At 42.2% G+C, this 19,282-nt stretch overlaps 1 protein-coding gene across 4 annotated transcripts in view; it reads right to left on the minus strand.

The window, feature by feature from the left end:
* Positions 1 to 19,282, minus strand: part of KCNH1 (potassium voltage-gated channel subfamily H member 1) — a 370,873-nt gene that overhangs the window by 285,667 nt on the left and 65,924 nt on the right. For 3 of the 4 annotated variants that reach the window (XM_014834829.3, XM_070497276.1, XM_070497275.1), the window contains exon 6: positions 4,496 to 4,888. In XM_014834829.3, the coding sequence (XP_014690315.1) occupies positions 4,496 to 4,888 (393 nt within the window). Of the gene's footprint in view, positions 1 to 4,414; positions 4,889 to 19,282 lie in introns of all 4 variants that reach the window. The other variant, XM_014834830.3, reaches the window with a different exon arrangement.

A 19,282-nucleotide genomic window follows, 5' to 3' on the forward strand; every position in this document is an offset into this window, starting at 1 on the left:
CTTCAGGGCAGTTCCTACACTGGCACAGAGCTAGAATAAAGATAATCTGTGGGAAAGTATTTGGGAAAGGTAAAAGCTCTAGACAAAGGGAAGCTCTTGTCAGTGCTATTGTCTTTCATCAGCACACCTTGGTCCTGTTCTGCTCCAAGGTGAGCATCCCCTGTGAGAGTGGGCTCTTAGCAAGTGTCAGCTGTGTCACCAGCACTAGCTGGTCATGCTGCTGTCTGAGGTGACAGAACCAGGGATGGAAGGGAATAACTGGCCTTCTCCAGGCCCCAGGGTGCCAGAATTGTGACCTGGAAGATGGTATGATCGGTTCCATTCTCCTGTTTACATTTCCACACACCAATGGCAATCAGCAATAAGGTTTCCTTAGGAGAGGGAACATGTTTTGCGAATAATAATTCCATCTTTAATCCATGAGGTACACCAGGTCAGTAATCCACAAAGTGCTTGAAAGCAACTCATTTGGCTTTTGCTTCAGCATAGCCATTCCATGCTTTAGTTCACCCAGTTTCCAGACCTTTTGTCCTCTAACCGGTTTAACGAATGTGCAAACATATTCCCAAACAGCCTCCAAAACAGATTATTACCAACAGACTGGAGAATGACGCAAATGTAGGCCATCTACATAAGTGAAACAAGGGGAGCCAAAAGGGATCATTGGTGTGGCTTAAAGCATGGAGATGGGCTACATCCACAGGGCTGAATTCACAATTGCTGGCTTTAGCAGTTTAGCCTGGTTCTTTCTTAACCCAAGCCTTGGGTGGGTCCAATCCTTTCATTTCAAGAGCCCCCCTCCCCAAGACCCACACCCACTCCCCAACCCCACATACACACAGATGGCAAAGCCACCACCGCTCATTCCCCTCTTCTTTGGTGGTATCCACTGGGACACAATTCCATTGGCATAATTAGGAGGACACCAGAGAGAACTCAGCTCCATGCATTTTTTATGAGAAATGAGTCAATAATTTCTTATTTGTCCCCACACTCTCCCAGAGAAAGGAGCTCGAGCAGAGGGAGCTGCAATCTTAGATAAGCAACTCCCAAAAGCATGGGTAACAAGATAGCCTGTGGTGAAAGTGAGCCATTGATCAGAATTCTCCTACCGAAGGGATTTTCCCCAGCCTAGTCCAGGTTTGATGGGTGGGGTGCTCTTCATGGCCTCCCCAACCTCCTCTAAGCCCCACTAGCCCTTCATTCCTACTAATTCAATGGTGCCTTTTAACAAAAGGCCTGTGCTGCAAAATCAAGCTGGGTCTGTCCCTCTGCAAGCATCTTAAACTGCCCATCTCATGGCAACACAGTTGCCTTGGGGAAAATGCAGCTGCCCACTTCCCTGTGCCCTGTATCCAATGTCCCCACCACAATCACCAAGCCAAGGGAAGGGGTGAGCCACATACAGGAAACTTCTCAATCAGTTTTGACTCAACTGTGTCCTTCAGTATTTTATCCCTATTTTATCAACACTGTCACTATTAAGAACAGAGAAGAGTCAGAAGGGGACTCATTACTGCTGTGGCCATATGATTTGCTGTGCCATCTTGAGTGAGTCATACTCCCCCTGAGTCTGTTTCCTTATTTGTGAGCTAAAAGGGTTGAACTAGGGACCAGCCCAGTGGCACAGCAGTTAAGTTCGCACGTTCTGCTTCGGCAGCCTGGGGTTTGCCAGTTCAGATCCCAGGTGCGGACCTGTGCACCACTTGTCAAGCCATGCTGTGGCAGACGTTCCATGTATAAAGCAGAGGAAGATGGGCACGATGTTGGCTCAGGGCCAGTCTTCCTCAGCAAAAAGAGGAGGATTGGCGACAGATGTTAGCTCAGGGCTAATCTCAAAAAAAAAAAAAAAGGTTAAACTAGGTGACCTCCATGGTCCTACTGGGCGCTGACCTTCAATAGGTCTACTTATCCTAACCCTGTAAGTGCCCTCATCCCATCCCACCTTCTTCCCACCCCCACTGCAGGTAAGAGGTCAGGGTGCCAGGCCTCCTGTTTTAGAATCAGCTTCTGGAGGTGAGACTCATGCACATGAGATTTCAGAACTCACCAAACTACAGCTACCAGAGAACTCAAATAACCCACTGTCCAAATGCCATGCCTTCAGGCAAGAAAGGTAGTATTTTCTCCAAGATGTAGATAGGAAAACTGTACTGCAGAAAGGCTAAATGACATGCACACAGTTCCTGGCTCTCCTAATAGGTGATACCAAGAGAACTAGAAGCCAAATATTCAGGTTCCTCACGCTGATCTCCCCAAACACCACCACAATTGTCACAAAAAGGCATTATTTCGGGTGTCAACCAAAGCTTTAGAAGGAATTACCAGATACAAAACCAAGTCTTTGTGGAAGCAAATCATAGCTACAGCCCCTTAATATTCATATTATTACTTACGATCAAGAGATTGTAGTAAGGCTTTGATGCTAAACTCTTTGGCAACTAGAAAGCTACAGATAAATGATGCTTTTCCTGTCTACAATCTATTTCATGAAAGTAGAAATCAGAAGCCGTGTTGGGGTCCCTACAATTAATGGCAAAGGAGTTCCAACACAGCAGACACAGTGTTTGGGAAGAAGCCATCTGCTCTGCTAACCTCCAAGGTAATCTTGACACATTCACATATGTGTTTGTAGCTCTGCCAATGTTTAATAAGAACCCAGGGAAGCCGAAGAACTGTTCTATTTATCTGTAAAATTTCAATGCCATTGTTATAAATAGCAAATGGTTTATTTTAAAAACTTGAGTGGTTTTTTTAAAGTTAAATTTCATTTCCCATATGTGTGTATAAGAAGCTCTTTTAGGTTGAAATAATTCATTTGAATTATCTAAGCCAAAATGATCATCTTTTCCTCACTAACGAACATAAAATTTTCTAGAAATGTGTTCACGGAGAAAAATATCCTTCTCAACATGTACTAAAATTCACATTTAAGAATCCCAACATTCACTTTAGGGGTGATTTTGTTCTTGTAAATGATCAGTCTCGACTCATTTAATCCCCCCACAAGATTAACACGTGTCACTCAGAGAACTCTTCCTTGGGATTTTAAAGCATGTTAAAACACACCACACAGGTAAAGGCAGGGGTTGTCCTCAGTCTACAGCATCTGAACGGCATCTCTTCTTCCCTGCAAAGAGCAGCGGTAGGCAGTTGGGTTCTCACAAAGGGAGAGGCTGGAGTCCTTGCCCACTACTGATACTGATCTGAAGGCAGAGAGGCATTGTTATGCCACCAGCAAGACACAGAGTCACCGGCCAGGTCCTGTGATCCTGGCAGGGAGCTGACTGTTCCTTCCAACTATCTCAAGGTTAAGTCCCAGCAGTCCATTAGCCCTGAGAATGTGTTTTGCCTCAACTCAGCCTCCAGATGGCTTCCTGGATTACCCACTCAGTTAACAGCCCAGCCAGACTGAGACCTCTGGGACTCTCTGTAATCTGAGGCAATGAGGGTCCATTGCTAAAGAGGCTGAAGATTTACGAGATGAACTGCCTTATCTTAATCCATCTGGAGTGTCAACTAAGGACTAGGAAAAAAGAAGGACAAGCCCCATAGAACACTTAAACCAGATAAGACTTTGACAGTGCAATGACTTGAGAACTTGCTTTTTCAAAGGAGAAAATCACTTTAATGGCCCTGCCCCTTCCTGTTGCAACATGTCTCAGGCACCCATTCACTGACTGTTTAAGCATGCCCTGATTCCAACACATTTACAGGGCATTTATCGTCTTTTAATTCCGTGGCCTGCAGGATTAAGAATCCAAACAGTGTGATCCAATCACAACACTACTCCTCTTAGTCACAAGAGCCTGATTTAACCATAGCCTGACTCCCGCAGCAAATTTAGTAAAGGATGAATGTGGAAAACTGAATGCCCGGTCACCTCCAAAACTCATTTTAGCAGAGAAACAACTCATTCTTTTCCAACATTTACCAAAAGAAAAAAAAAAAGGCAAGCAAGCAAGTTAACATGGAGGAAAACAGTGTCTTTGTTGCCAGGAGTTAATTAGCTATGAAACAGCCAAAGGTCAGCAGCAGAGGATAGACAAGCCGCCATAATTAGAATAATGAATAGGTAGGCATTCAGCAATTGCATACGGAGTAAAAGATTCACCAATGCAGTGACAGTGCATGCCTGCTCCTGCAGCCCCACCACCCCTGAGCCAGCAGCTTGCACTCCATGTGGAGTAAGAGGGAAGCCTTTGGTCTCTTCCACATCCAATCACTGACATGCAGGGCCTCCGCAGCTCCAAAGGACAAGAACAGCAGGCAAGGATATTTATCAAGCATGCTCCCTCTGTTCCGGACATCAGTCATGCTAGTTCCCACTCATTCAATTACTCTTCCGTTGACCACCCACATTTAATCCAGCTTTAAAGACAAGACAACAAGGTCTGAGATTTGAGGGATGTACCTGACTCTCTCTCCCCTCCAGGGGTGGTGGAATCTGATCAGCAAAACCAATCTTCCCTGGATCACCCATAAAGGCACTAACCTCATCCACGTTCTCAAAAGCGTTGATGACATCATAGGGCAAACAGGAGAGAAGGTCAATCACAAACCACGTCTTCAGGTAGTTCATGCGGATGAGTTTGGGGTCGGAAATCACCTCCCCAGCTGGTCCAACAAAGGTGGTATGAAAATTCAGCACAATGTCCACCAAGAAGATGACATCCACGATGCTATCCACAACCAGCCAGGCCACGTTGTTCTGCCTGGTTTTAAAGGAGACATTGTAAGGGACCAAGATGGCTGTGTAGAACGTTAAGATCAAGATAATCCAATCCCACGTGGTCTTAAAAACACAGTAATGTAAGATGATGTGAGGGGGAGTCTTTGGTGCCTCTTGCTTGTACTGGGGAAGGATGTCTGAGCCCAGCTGCAGGACCTGTACAGAAAAACACAGCCAAGAGAGAACTATGTTAGGATTTCATTGCAAGCACCTAACCAGTCAGCATCTGTCACTGACAAATACTCATGACACTCCAAACAGACCATTAGGTACAGGAACAGTACTAGAAGAGAATGGGAGAATGGAAGTAAACATTATAATATAAATAATCATAATGAAACAATGACAAACTATTGTTTGGCTTACTGTGAGCCAAGCATTGTACTAAATACTCCATATACATTTATTATCTGACTTAATTCTAAATACAACCTTGCTTTATTAGCCAGTTATTATTCTAGGTGACAAGAGACAAACTGAGGCTCAAGAGAATTAAGCAACTTTTCTCAACAAATATTTATTGCTCTGTGCAAGGAACTGTTCCAGACACTGGACATACAGCAATGAAGAAAACAGCATGACTCCTTCTTTCCTAGAGCTCAGTCTAGCAGACAAATCAAGATAATTTCAAATTGTGATAAGAGCTAAACAAGAAGTGGGAGAGACACACAGTGAGTTGATAGGATGTGACTTGACAAATAGGAGAGAGAGAGAGTTTGAAGGGAAACCTGAATGACAACAAGGAACCAGCCATTCAAACTCATTTGGAAAAATTATCTGAGGCAGGGAGCATAACTTGTCTAATGACCTGCAGGTGAGACAAGCTTGGTAGTTTCAGGAAAAGGAAGAATTCTGGTGTGACTGAAGCATGCTGAATTCAGAGGAAAGGGAAGATGATGAGCTCAAAGGGGAAGGAGAAACCAGACCACAAAGGATCTGGTGGACCCTGGGAAAGTGTTGCATTTTATTCTCAGTATTTCTGAGTACAGCTGGAGGGTTTTAAGCAGGAGAATAATAATCCGATACATGTTTTTAAAAGTTCACCCTGGCTGCTGTGTAGATAATGAATTGAGGCAAAGGGTTAGAGGGAAGAACAGAATGAGAGAAGCTATTACAACAGCCTGGGAACAAAGATGGGGTGATGGAGAAAAGTAGTCTGATTTCAGATATCTTTTTTATGTAAAACCAGCTGGACTTGCTGATAGCTAGAAAGTGAAGAAAAGGGAGCAATGAAAGGTACCCATTACTTTATTCTAAAAACCCAGCATAGTGGTTTGTCCAGAGTAGGCACTACAAGATGGTTTTTAAGTGACTGACTAAACTCCAAGGTCATACAGTTTGCAAAAGATGGAACCAGGATCCCAAACTAGGTCTACCTGGAGTAAAAGCACATGCTGGTCCACATCAAGGTTACATTTTCCTAAATCACAGGTTTTTAAGGAAGCAGACTCAGTGAAAGATGAAGTCCAGAGAAACTTAGCTCCAAGAAGGTATCACAGATGGGTTTCACCTTCAATAGTCAAAGGCAAAAAGCTATGCTTCTAGAAGCCAGCCCAAGCTGGAAGGGACCCCCAGCCCACCAGTTGCTCCTCTGTGCCTCTTACAGGTTCTTACAAATCTCTAGGTGAAACATCCTCTTGTGTCTTGGGAACTTCTTTTCTCCTCTAGAGGTTAAAGACCTCTTAGTGAATATAAAATAATCTGAATGAATATCCGTTCCCTATGGTTGCCCCAGGTCTTAAAAGGTGCGCAAAAGCAAGAACTCCAGAGTGTCCGGTGTGCTTCTTTGGGTTTGGGAACTGTTTCCACCCCTCCCACCAATGCACAGGGCTCTTCCAGGCCTGGAATTTTAATTTCTCTCCAATGGAAAGAAATTTATATGAGGGTGATTAAGGAAGCTTGAGCCCTGAGACTTCAGACAGGAAAAGGGATTGACCTGTAAGAATAAAGCAAATAAAATTAAGCTGAATAGGACTTTTGCTTCAAGAAAGATGGAGTAGGCATACTTTCCCCTACGCCTACCTCTAAGTACAACTAATAGCCCTGGACATTATATATAAAACAAATATAAGAAGACTCTGGAAGGTAGAGATAGGAAAGAAAACTGGCTAGGAACAACAGAAGGTTGAGTTCTGTGGGTTTGCTTTTTGCCTCATATATTCCCTGACTTGGAGCAGAAGAAGCCAGAAATCTAGAAACACCAATGGGTGCAGACAAAAAAGTCCCAACAAATGCTCCCTCTCTCTAACAAAAGAACTGGGAGAGAGGCAGCCTCAAAGGACAGAAAACTTTTAGATAATAACCACCCTACCATAGCCAAACACCACAGAAAAAGCAGATTCCAAAACCAGACAAAGACAGAACAAAAAGAAGAAAACTACAGACCAATATCTCCCATAAATACTGATGCAAAAATCCTTAACAAATAGTAGCAAACAGAGTTTAGCAATATATAGAAGAATGACTATGTAGGGTGTATTTCAAGGGTGGAAGGTGGAGTCAACATTCTAAAATCAATCAATATAATTCACCATATTAACAGGCTAAAGAAAAAAAAATCACATGATCATATTAATTGATATAGAAAAAGCATTTGACAAAATTCAACACCCATTCATGAGAAAAATTCAGAAAAAATAGGAATAGAGAGGAATTTTTTCAGCTTGATAAAGAGCATCTACAAAAAACCTACAGCTAACATCATATTTAATGGTGACAGGCAGAAGGCATTCCCCCTGAGATCAAGAACAAGGCAAGATATTAACTTTCACTATTATTATTCAACACTGAACTCTTATTCAATAAGGCAAAAAAAAGAAAAGAAAAGGTATCCAGATCATGAAGGAAGAAATAAAACTATCCCTATTTGCAAATGACCTAATGTTGTACACAGAACATTCCAAGGAATCTACGTATGAACTTATGTGTGTCACACAATACAAGATAAATGCACGAAAATCACTGTATTTCTATATACTAGAAATGAGCACCAAAATTATACAATACCATTTATAATCACTCAAAAACTACCTAGGTTTAAGTATAACAAGACATGTACAGGATTTTTATACTGAAAACAAAAAAATACTGATACAAGTGATCAAAAAAGACATAAATAAATGATGAGACATACTGTGTTTGTAAATTAGAAGACAGTGTACTCAAGATGTCCATTATCTCCAGATTGATATGCAGATTTAGCACAGTTCCTATCAAAATGCCAGCAAGAGTTTTTGTGACTATAAAATATACACAAGATTATTCTAAAATTTATATGGAAAGGCAAAGGAACTAGAACAGCTAAAACAATTCTGAAAATGAAGAATAAATAGGAGGAATCAGTCTAGCCAGTTTCAAGATTTGATATATAGCTACAGTAATTAAGACTGTGTGGTATTGATAGAAAAATAGACTTTTAGATTAATGGAACAAAATAGAGAACCCAAAAATAGACCCACACAAATATGCCCAACTGATTTTTGACAGTGGTGCAAAAAGTAATTCAGTAGAGGAAAGGCAGCCTTTTTAACAAATGGTGCTGGAGCAAAGGACATTCAAAGGCAAAAATATGAACCCAAATATAAGTCTCACATCTTATACAAAAATGTCAAAAATAGATCTCAAAACAGATTGAAATGGATTACAGACTTAAATGTAAAATGTAAAACTATAAAAATTTTAGGAGGGACCAGCCCCGTGGCCAAGTGGTTAAGTTTGCGCACTCCGCTTCAGTGGCCCAGGGTTCGGATCCTGGGCACGGACAAGGCACCGCTCATTAGGCCATGTTGAGGCGGCATCCCACATGCCACAACTAGAAGGACCTACAACTAAAATATACAACTACGTAATGGGGGGATTTGGGGAGAAAACAACAGGGAAAAAAAGAAGACTAGCAACAGTTGTTAGCTCAGGTGTCAATTTTTAAAAGAAAAAATTTAGGAAAAAACATAGAGAAAATCTTGGGGCTCTAAGGCTAGGCAAAGTGTTCTTAGACTTGGCACCAAAAGCACAATCCATAAGAAAAAAACTGATAAATTGGATCTCATCAAAATTCAAAGCTTTTGCTGTGCAAAGACTCTCTTACAAGGATGAAAAGTTAAGCTATGACTTGGAAAAAATATTTGCAAACCACATATCCAAGAAAGAAATAGTATCCAGACTATATAATTTACAATATATAATCTCAAAACTCAACAATAAAAAACAAACAATCCAATCAGAAAATGAGGAAAAAGCATGAATGGACATTTCATTCAAGAGGATATACAGACAGATGGCAAATAAGCACATGAAAAGACATGCAACATCATTAGCCATTAGGGAAATGCAAATTAAAACTACAATGAGATGGATGTGATGGATGGAAACTCGACTTTTGCTGGTGAACACGATGTAATGTGTAAAGAAGTCAAATTATAATGATGTACACTTAAAATCTATATAATGTTATAAACCAATGTTGCCTCATTAAAAAAAAAGACTACAATGAGATATCACTATGCACCCATCAGAATGGCTAAAATAAAACATGACGACACTAACTGCTGGTGAGGATGCAGACAAACTAGATCACTCATATATTGCTAGTGGAAATATAAAATGGAACAGCCACTCCAGGAAAGTCTTGCAGTTTACTAAACAACTAAATATATAACTACCATATGACCCAAGAATTGCACTCCTGGGTATTTATCCCAGAAAAATGAACACTTATGTTCACACATAATCCTGTACGTGAATGTTCATAGCAACTTTATTCTTAATAGTCAAAAACTGGAAACAACCCAGATGTCCTTCAACAGGTGAATGGTTGAACAAACTGAGGTACATCCATACCATAGAATACCACTCAGCAATAAAAAGGTACAAACTACTGGTACATGCAACAACCTGGATGAATCACCAGAGACTGAAAAAAATCAACCCCCAAAGATAATATACTGCATGAGTCCATTTATATAACATCCTTGAAATGACAAAATTATAGAAACAGAGAACAAATTAGTTGTTGCCAAGGGTTTAAGGAGGCAGGGAGGGCAGGAAGGAAGTGGGTGTGGCTATAAAAAGGCAACATGAGGAATTCTCGAGATAGTGGAAATGTTCTGTATCCTGACTCTACCAATATCAGTATCTTGGTTGTGATGTTGCAGTACAGTTTTGCAGAAAGTTACCATCAGGGGAAACTGAGTAAAGAGCACATGGGATCTCTTCATATTATTTCTAAAAGTTATCTCAAAATAAGAAGTTTAACTTTAAAAAAATCAGCTGTATATCGATGAATTACAAGCATTGTAAGGAAGGGGTCCTGGGCTAAGAGAAAGGCAGGAGGTAAGAGAGGTGAGATATTTAGGGGTTTATTGTATGTTTTCAAAATACAGTCTGGGTGATAAGACTATTCAGCAAGAACTCAAAAGAATCCACAGGTAAGCTGTCACCTGCTGATTGTACACCAAAGTCGCCTGGAGCGCCATGGTTCTTGGTAGCAAGCCCTCAAGAGGAAATGCCCTTTCAGAGAAAAATGGCTGTTCCTGTGACAGTTTGATATAATCCATAATTATTTCTAAGTGGATTTCCCATTCTGATGCTTTCCAGGACACTATTAGGCCCTGCTTGAGTGAGCCCTGAGTCAATAGTGTCTTCATACCTTCCAAAATGCCAGGTTGACCACAGACACTTCTCCTGCTGCTATTCCTACAATATCTTCTCAAAGGGGGTTGACAGAGGCAATAGGCTAGCCAGGGGGCTTGTATCTACTTTCTCTCTTCCCACCTCTGGATGCAGCCTTTCGCATTGAAACTATAGAGTATCTGCATTCTAAGAGCAGACTTAGATGCTACGATATTTGATTGGGATAAATGTGAGACATTCTCTGCCAAATCTTTATGTTAAAGGCTCTGAATGATTCCCATAAGGCTAGGCTTTTATAGTCTGACTTGAGATCCTATATATTTCACTCTCATAATAACTCTTACATTAACTCTATGGAAAACAGAAGATGGAAATTCCATGGAGTTCTTCATTACACAAAATGAATATTCTTTAGAAAAATTCCCTGACCAAAAGAGAATTTTGCATCCAGTTAGGTATCCAACTCTAATGGTCTTTTCAGAGTGCAGTGACAAATGACCAATTATTCATGGTGATCAGAAAGATTCCCAAGAGACTGACCCAGATTCCTCCTCAGAAGCGTGTATGGGAATAGATTCAAACCAGGACAATAGGTAACAGTACCGCTCTGAGGAGCTCCATGATGGCCATCCTCAGGAGAAAAAGCTTTCTCAGGGTCATTCAGAATATCATTACCTGGAAAGGGATTAGTGTCCTCCAAAGGGAGGAAGTCTCTGGGTACAGAGTCAAAAGAGATGGGATACCGACCTTGTGCCCAGCCATAATGAGCTTGCCCAATGTTAGATGCTCAGTGACACTTCAGAAGCTTGCAGAGAAACAGCTTCACCAAACACGGAGACGGAACGACCTGGTGTAGTGGTGCTGGTGACCACCGCAGTCAGTCCTCCCCCTCACCTCTTTTCTGAGCTTATCAGTGTGAGCATATGCTTCTATTCCTTCCATTTGATTAGCCTTGTACAGTGCAAGCTTCCAACGGCAGAGAGCTGGCAGCCCTTCCAGAATGCACTTCCTAAGAGTGGGCTTGTGTCTGTCCTATATGCCCAATCAGACGAGGAGTCTTCCTAAGGCAGATACTACTTTTAGTGCAACGTCACTAGTTCACCCGCTCCCTATCCCTCCTCCTACAACACCCAGTCTCAGGCCCACAGGAAGTGCTACTTACAGGCCATTAATAACAAAGCCAAAGAATGCTCATCTTGAAGACTGATTCTAGAAGGGAAATAGGGTTAGGGCTTTTCCCTAGATGAAGAATAGGGAAATCAGATATCACATTCCCCTACCACTTTTACCTCCAAAGTCCTCTATTGTATTTTTGAATCTTATAATCACCTCGTAAGGGAGATCTACAGATGGGAAAATGGAGGTTCAGAGAGGCGAAGTGACTCACCCTGAGTCATCCCAGGGGTGAGTAAGCAGAGAGCTAGGAGTACAAGCCAGGCTGCCAGCTCTAAGCCTTCGCGTCTTTTCACTAATCTATTTGTATAGCCTAAAATACCTTTCACAGCACACTGACATACATCATCACATCTCATGCGACCTCATGAGATGGGAAGACTTGTATTTTTCTTATTTCAAAAATTCAGAAAATAAACCCAGAAGGTAAATGGTTTGCTCACAGTCATATTGCAGATGACAAAACAGGATCTTAAGCCCAAGTCCAGCTTCCTAATTCAATACTTTTCTTCTACTGTATACTGACTCTTGATAAACTATTGCTTTTGCATAGGACCTCTGAATGATGGCAACATGCCATCCTGTTATCTTATAAAGCCAGCTTCCAATCAAAGGCAGCATCTTCCATTGTGGACATTCTCCAGGACTTCTCAATTAAAGTCCCAAACCAGGGGCCAGCCCCGTGGCCCAGTGGTTAAGTTTGCTCGCTCTGCTTTAAGGGTTTCGCCGGTTCAGATCCTGGGCACGGACATGGCACTGCTCATCAAGCCATGCTGAGGCGGTGTCCCACATGCCACAACTAGAAGGACTCACAACTAAAAATATGCAACTATGTACCAGGGGGCTTTGGGGAGAAAAAGGAAAAATAAAATCTTAAAAAAAAAAAAAAGTCCCAAACCAGCCACATTGGCCAGAGCCTATCTTCCTGAAGAGTAACTACCCCAGTCTCCAAACCACTTGTAAATAGATTAAGAAAGAAGCAGGACCAAACTACACTTACCCTGAAACCCTTCCGTGTCAAGCAACACTCACCATGCAAGGTGATTTTTGCTAATGTGGATCAGAGATCATAATATCTCACTCTAAGTTCTTAGGGCTATTTTCTGCTACAGCTCACTCTTAGCTCATGTTTTTGCCTTATGAATCACTGAAAACATAGGTACAGAGAGAGGCTCCTGAATCTTCCAGTGGTCACATATCTACAAATTGGCTTCTTCCCTCACCCACTTACCTCCTTCCTGTTTCAGTAGAGGAAGGCCCTCCTCCTACCAAAGGCCACTTCCTCTCATGGGCTCTGAATCTCATCCTTCTCCCCCTCCTCAAGTGCTTTACACCCAGTTCCCTCCCACAATGAGTCTCTCTCTTTTCATTCCATCAACCTCTCCTTGGACATGGAATCATTTCATCAGCATCTTTAGACATCAATCAACTCTCCTTTCTTGCTAAACTCCTTTTGCCGTTCCCCTTTATAGCCAGACTTTTTGAAAGATTAGTCTAAATACGTCTCCACTTTCTCCCCTCCAATCATGTACCACACACCCCAGTCTTACTATGGCCTCCAACCTCTAATGAAATAGCTATTGTCGAGGTCACCAACAATCTCAATGTTGCTAAATCCAACGACTCTTCCATCTTGATCTAACTCACCCTCTCAGAAGATTCGTACACATCTTCCTTTGTGAAACACTCTCTTTGCTGGGCTGTCTTAATGCCACTCTTTCCTGTTGTGGTATCACAAAGATGTGCAGCTCAGATCTCCCTGCAAGAAAACCTCCAGAACTAATCCACCAGGGAGTTCTGTTGCTTCTACCACCAAATATGTGTAACTTAGGATCCCTTCACTATTCTCCAGCTTACTTCTACAACTTCATCCAATGCACCATCGCCTCTCTCTACAGCATGGCAGTGGCTTCCCAACCTCTTCCTACTTCCATTCTGGCCCTCCTCAAATTCATACACCATACAGCAACTTGTATTCAATCATGTCACTTCCCTGGTCAAAACCTTCCAGCTCATTACATTGAACTTCAAACAAGATCTACATTCTAATGCTGTGATCTACAAGCCATCTATCTTTCCAACTCAACTAAGCCCTTCACTCTCTCACCAACCACTCCATCCCACTGGCTTTCTGCAATAATACAAAAGCTCTTCTCCCACTGTGGGGCAGCTCAAACCCTCCTCTCCTACATGAATGGGTTCTTCTCAACCTTTAGGTCTTGGCGTAAAGTGTCATCTCCTCATAGAGGCCTTCCCTGACCAGCCTATCTGAAATAGACTCTCCTCTACTTCCCTTTCTCTGTTACTTTCTGTCATATCACCAGGTTTGTTCCTTTTATAACATTCATCAGGAATTATAATAATAATACATGTATCTGTATATTTACTTTTTTACAGATGTCTCCCCCACTAGACTGTGAGCTTCATTAGGGCAAGGTGTTTGTCTGTCTTCTCACCACCACACAGACAGTCCTTAGCACAATGCCCAGCACATAGTAAGTGCTTAACAAAAGTCACTTGAATAAATGAATGACCAGTTGACCAGTTAAAACCAAAGAAGAGGCCATAAAAGAAGATCCAAATAATATAATTCTTGACAAAAATATAACATCAAGAATGTTCATAGAACATTATAATAACCATAATAGAGATGAGAGAGAATATGTAATATCTTAAGGCCATATTCCAATTATATGTACTGTCATGAAAAATAAAAATAAAAACCAGGGTCCACATATACCACTTAACATGAAGAAAGTTTCCAGCATATGCCCTCGCACAAGTATTATGGTATCAGTATCATTTATCGAGTACTCACTGTATGGCCTACCCTGAGCTAGTAAGCCCTTTACGCATGTTAATACATTTCATAATCACAGCTCTATGAGGTGCATACTATTATCACCCCTATTTTACAATGAAGAAACTGAGGCTCAGGGAAGTACAGTAACTTGTCCAAGGCCACAAAGGTTTTAAGCCATACAGCCCAGTGTTGAAAACCTTGTCAAGTTTAACACCAAGGTCCATGCTTTTAACTCCTATGCTCCCATGCCAGGTTCTGGGCTGAGTACATTACACGTAAAATACAATTTAATCCTTACAACCACCATGTGAGGGAGATATTGGTCTTTATTTTATAGATAAGAAAAATGACTCCAGGGATGCTAAGTTGCCCAAAACCACAAAGCTAATTAAGTGGTGAAGCTGAGATTCAAACCAAAATCTAATTCAAAAACCCATAGTCTAAACCAGCACTAACCAACACAGAGATGAGGCAAGCCACAAATGTGAGTCTCCTCTATAATTCTAAATTTTCTAGTAGCCATGTAAAAAGAAGTAAAAGGAAACAAGTAAAATTAGTTTTAGTATTTTAACCCAATAATTTAACCCAATATAGCCAAAATATTATCACTTCAACAAGTGACATATCAATATATACAATTACTAGTGAGATATTTTCCTTTCTTTTTTTCATATTAAGTTTGAAATCGAATGTGTATAATGTAACTTACTACACCTCTCAATTCAGCTGAATCACATCCCAGTGGCTCAACAGCCACATGCAGCCAGTGGCCACCATACTGGACAGCATAAGTCTAAACTATGACATTATATTGCACCATAAGAATATCCTGAACCAACTTAAACAAAGCTAGGCATTGCTCTCCAAAGCAGATTGGGAACGGACAAACTATCCACACACCAGACAACAAACAATGGATTAAAAATGTGAACCACAAACACATGTGTACATGTAAATGTGTGCAAGGTGGGAAAGTGGGGAGAAGGGAGGACATGTCAGGAAATGAAGGGATAGCTGAGGAAACCATTAGAGAGGGGGCTACAGACACACTAAGTCAATCAAGATAGAGCTCTTGCAGAGATATGTGTGTGGGAATATGTATAAATCTATAAATTCTTCCTGTAAACAGTTAAGCAGTATTCAAAACTCATATTTTTGTGCAAATAAAGAAAAAGATTGGTTCAGCAGGTTCTGGATGAGAATCAGGAAGGCTCTAGCAATCAGTTCATGGAATACATTCTTTTCACCTAAAGGCCTTAGGTTCCTCAAGGATTGGGGACCAAGAATGACGGAATTGACATGGCTGGAAAGCAAGGAGGACTGATAAGATAAATTTATTTCCAAAAAGAAATGGACAAAATGGCCTCACAGACTCCATCAATTCTGTGGACTCTTATGGTCTCCTAATAAAAATAACCACAGACATTTGGACACCAAAAGTTACCCAGAAGGATCCAAAGATGCCACAATTTGGAACAGAGGAGAGATGTGCAAACAAACTCCTAAAATACAATGCAACAAGTGGTAAGAGATGCCTGGATACAGTACTTTAGGAGAAGAGGAAAGGAGACAACAGATTGACTTAGGTAGTCAGGAAAGACTTAGATGTGAGGTGATTGTCAAGATCCTCCTTGAAGGATGGGCCACAGACAGACAAAACTCAGGCAGGACATTTTCAGCAGACAGCGTGTGCAAGGCTTAGATGTGTAAAGGAGGTGGTATAAGAGTTCAGTGTGGGAGGAGCCTGGTGTGGCTGAAGCATATGAGTTGTTGGCTTTTTGTTGTTGTTGTTGTTGTTGTTGTTGTGTGTTAGGGGTCTAGAGAGGGCAAAACTGGGAAATGAAACTAAACATAAGGGAGAGGCAAGGCAAGTCCTGACGTGCCTTTTATGCAAAGGTAAGAATTTTAAGTAAAGGAGGTTCACAATCAATTGCTCTGTGCAAAGGTAATTGCCTTCATGTGAAGAAGGATCAGAAGAGGCAAGCCTGGAAGCACAGGGAGGCCTGCTACGAGACACTGCAGAACTCCAGGAAAGAGGATGTGGGCTGGAACTGAGGAGTAGCACCGGACAAAGTTGTGGGCAAACTCTAACATCTCCCTCAGAGCTTGAAGACATGGCCAGTTCACCACAGCCAAGATGGGTCCTAACAAGGGTGGGAGGGGCCAGCAGCCTCAAGATCGCCACCTCATGGGGAGTGTCAGCCATCACCTCTTTGGATGATGGCAGCAGAAGAAACCAGAGTCAAATACTGAGAATTTCCTCTTTGAGGATGGCCCCCAGGGTACTCACAACTTCACCCACCAAACTAGCTTCATTGACCATTTAAAGACACAGACAGAATACCCACCACAAACACCACCACCACCATCATCCACCACAACTGCCTCAAACATTCTCTCTTGGTGAGTGAAGAGAAATCTTGGTCCTCCAAACCCCATACTCCGGGCACAACCCCTCCCTCGGCACCTATATGTGCATCTCTTTCCCTTTCCCAAAGTACAGCTCCAAAAACCTCCTGTTTAGAAACAATGTGGGTCTTTATGACTACAAAGCGAGGGGAAACTCAGTCCCCACCAGAAAAAGCATATTCTAAGAAAAAGGGAGAACTGGATGTTAACGAGGCTGAGAATGAAGCTCTAGCCACAAAATAAAGCCTGATTTGGGGTTTCAGGCACCCTGAGCTCAACAACTGCTTAACTCCTGCCATAAACACCCTTCCCCATAAACCAGCCAGGCTCTATTCTTAGAACTTTTTCCATGATGCACTTGTTCTTTATGGAAGAGATAAAGGCATTGGGAAGCAATTAAAAGTATTAACCCAAATACTTTGTCAAAGTCGAGTACCAACCCACATGACACCTTCACAAATATAAGCCCATGTTGAAATGCAATTGGGCAATGATCTCGATTTCTTCCTATTTTGCTGAGAAGTACTTCAGTTGTATTCTTTTAACTTTTTATTTTGAAATCTTCAGCTATATTTTTTAAATTCAAGTATTGAGAATAAGTGATGAGGTTGAGTCATGGAAACATTGCCATCCTTATCAAATCAGCTAAAAATAGTTGTCTGTGATCCATGATGACGGCAGAAAACTTTCATGAGGGGTGAAGGAGTTAAATGTGAAAGAGAATCAATATTTACTGAGGACCTACTAAGTGTCAGGCACTGAACTAGGTGCTTGCTTCCTTCTCCCTTCATTCATTTAATGAGCACTTATCAAGCACTTTATATGTGTTGGCCCCATGTTCGATGGTAGGGTTGTAGAATAAACACAAGAGACACTACCTCTGCCTTCATGGACTTTTCATTATCGGAGCAGGCAAATATTAAACAACAGCATTCCCAGGGGCGTGAGTGCTCAAAGAGGAAATTCCACATGGCAAGGAGGGCTTCCGAAAGGGAGGCCTACCTGGCCAGGGGTGGGGCAGGGGCAGTTGGGAAGGCCTCGAAGGGAATGTGAGATGTCTACAGTGAGACTTGAAGAATGCGTAGGAACTAGTCCAGCCAAGGGACAGAGCAAGGGTTTGCAGGCAGAGGAAAGGGCATGTTCCAAGGCCCAGGGGCAAGAGAGAATTTGACAAGTGTGAGTGCCACCTGGCTGACACGAAGAGTGGGTGGAAAGCTGCCAGATGAGGCTGGAGAGGAGAGTTGGGTCTTGTAAGTCAAGTGTAAAATTTAAATTTATCCAAAGAAATAAGAAGACGTTAAAGGATTTTGAAGCAGGCAGTAATAAGATCAGGCTTGTCCTTTAAAGCACCACAACAATCTTTCAGGGTAGGTAGTATTCTTATACCATGCAAATGAGGGGAAAGATGAGTTAAGTAACTTTTATAAAGTCACACAGCTGGAATGTAGTGGAGTTTTGGATGAGGATTCAGGTCAGTCTGACTCCAAACCCCCTTCTCTTTCCACTACATCATCCTGTCTCTAAGAAACAAACAAACAAAAAGCTGCAGAAGATCCTTAAACTTCATTTCAGCTGATCGTTTATAACTTTTTTACCAAATCAAGAGCAAAGTTGATCCCCGGCATCATTGAATATTTGACTTTTCCCCTGCCTACCTTGAATAAACAAAGTTTATTAAAATATGATAAACACATACACAATATAGCCCTCCTATGAAAAAAGCAGAGAATCGCCCCAGAGGACCCAGCCATCAGGTAAGAGAGCACAGTGAGAAGGAACCCCATGGCTCCTGGGTGCATACGGGGTGATCAGGTACAGGTGAGCTTCAGGGCTGGAAGGCAATGGGAAGGCCATTAGTTCAGCCACACTTCCCAAGCTCACCTTCAACGTGCCATCAAGTGGTCATCCAAAACACCTCCAGTAATGACAAAGTACTACAGGCACAGCCTATTCCATACTGAGACAGTGCTGAGCATTTAAAAAGACTCTTTATGAAAGGCAAATGACCTCAAAACCCAGGGACTTGTGTAAGAGGCTCCTCTTGCCCAAGTTACTTTCCTCTTCAGAGCAATAGAATACCACAGGGGTGATGAGGTTCCACTGGAGTGTTGTCACTTTTCCCTGAGTCTGAAGAGCCAGAGGGAGTCAACACCCAAAAAGCAAAATAAGAGGAGCAGGAAAGCTCAATTTCAACACACACTGAGCCTGTTTCTAGGAAAAGGGATAACACCACCTTTGCTCACATGCATCCTGGCAGCCACTACTGAGGATTCTGGCCTGTGGGACTGGAAAACTGGGGACCCTTACACAGACTCAGCCTAGACGTACCCACCTTCTGCAATCTCTCAGCAGAGGACAGCGCTCCTGCATCACCTGGGCACGTGGACAGTAAGCCTGGCTGTGCACTCGTTCAATAAGTGAACGCCTGCTCTCTACATCTCGGTCCAGCTGCCTGTGGAGATGGTTGGTTCAGGGCCATCTCATGCTCCTCATGCATCTCCTACTCACGGGCAGCCGTAGCAGCACTTTCACGCGTG

Source organism: Equus asinus, chromosome 25, assembly GCF_041296235.1.
Source record: "Equus asinus isolate D_3611 breed Donkey chromosome 25, EquAss-T2T_v2, whole genome shotgun sequence".
Taxonomy (NCBI): Eukaryota; Metazoa; Chordata; class Mammalia; order Perissodactyla; family Equidae; genus Equus; species Equus asinus.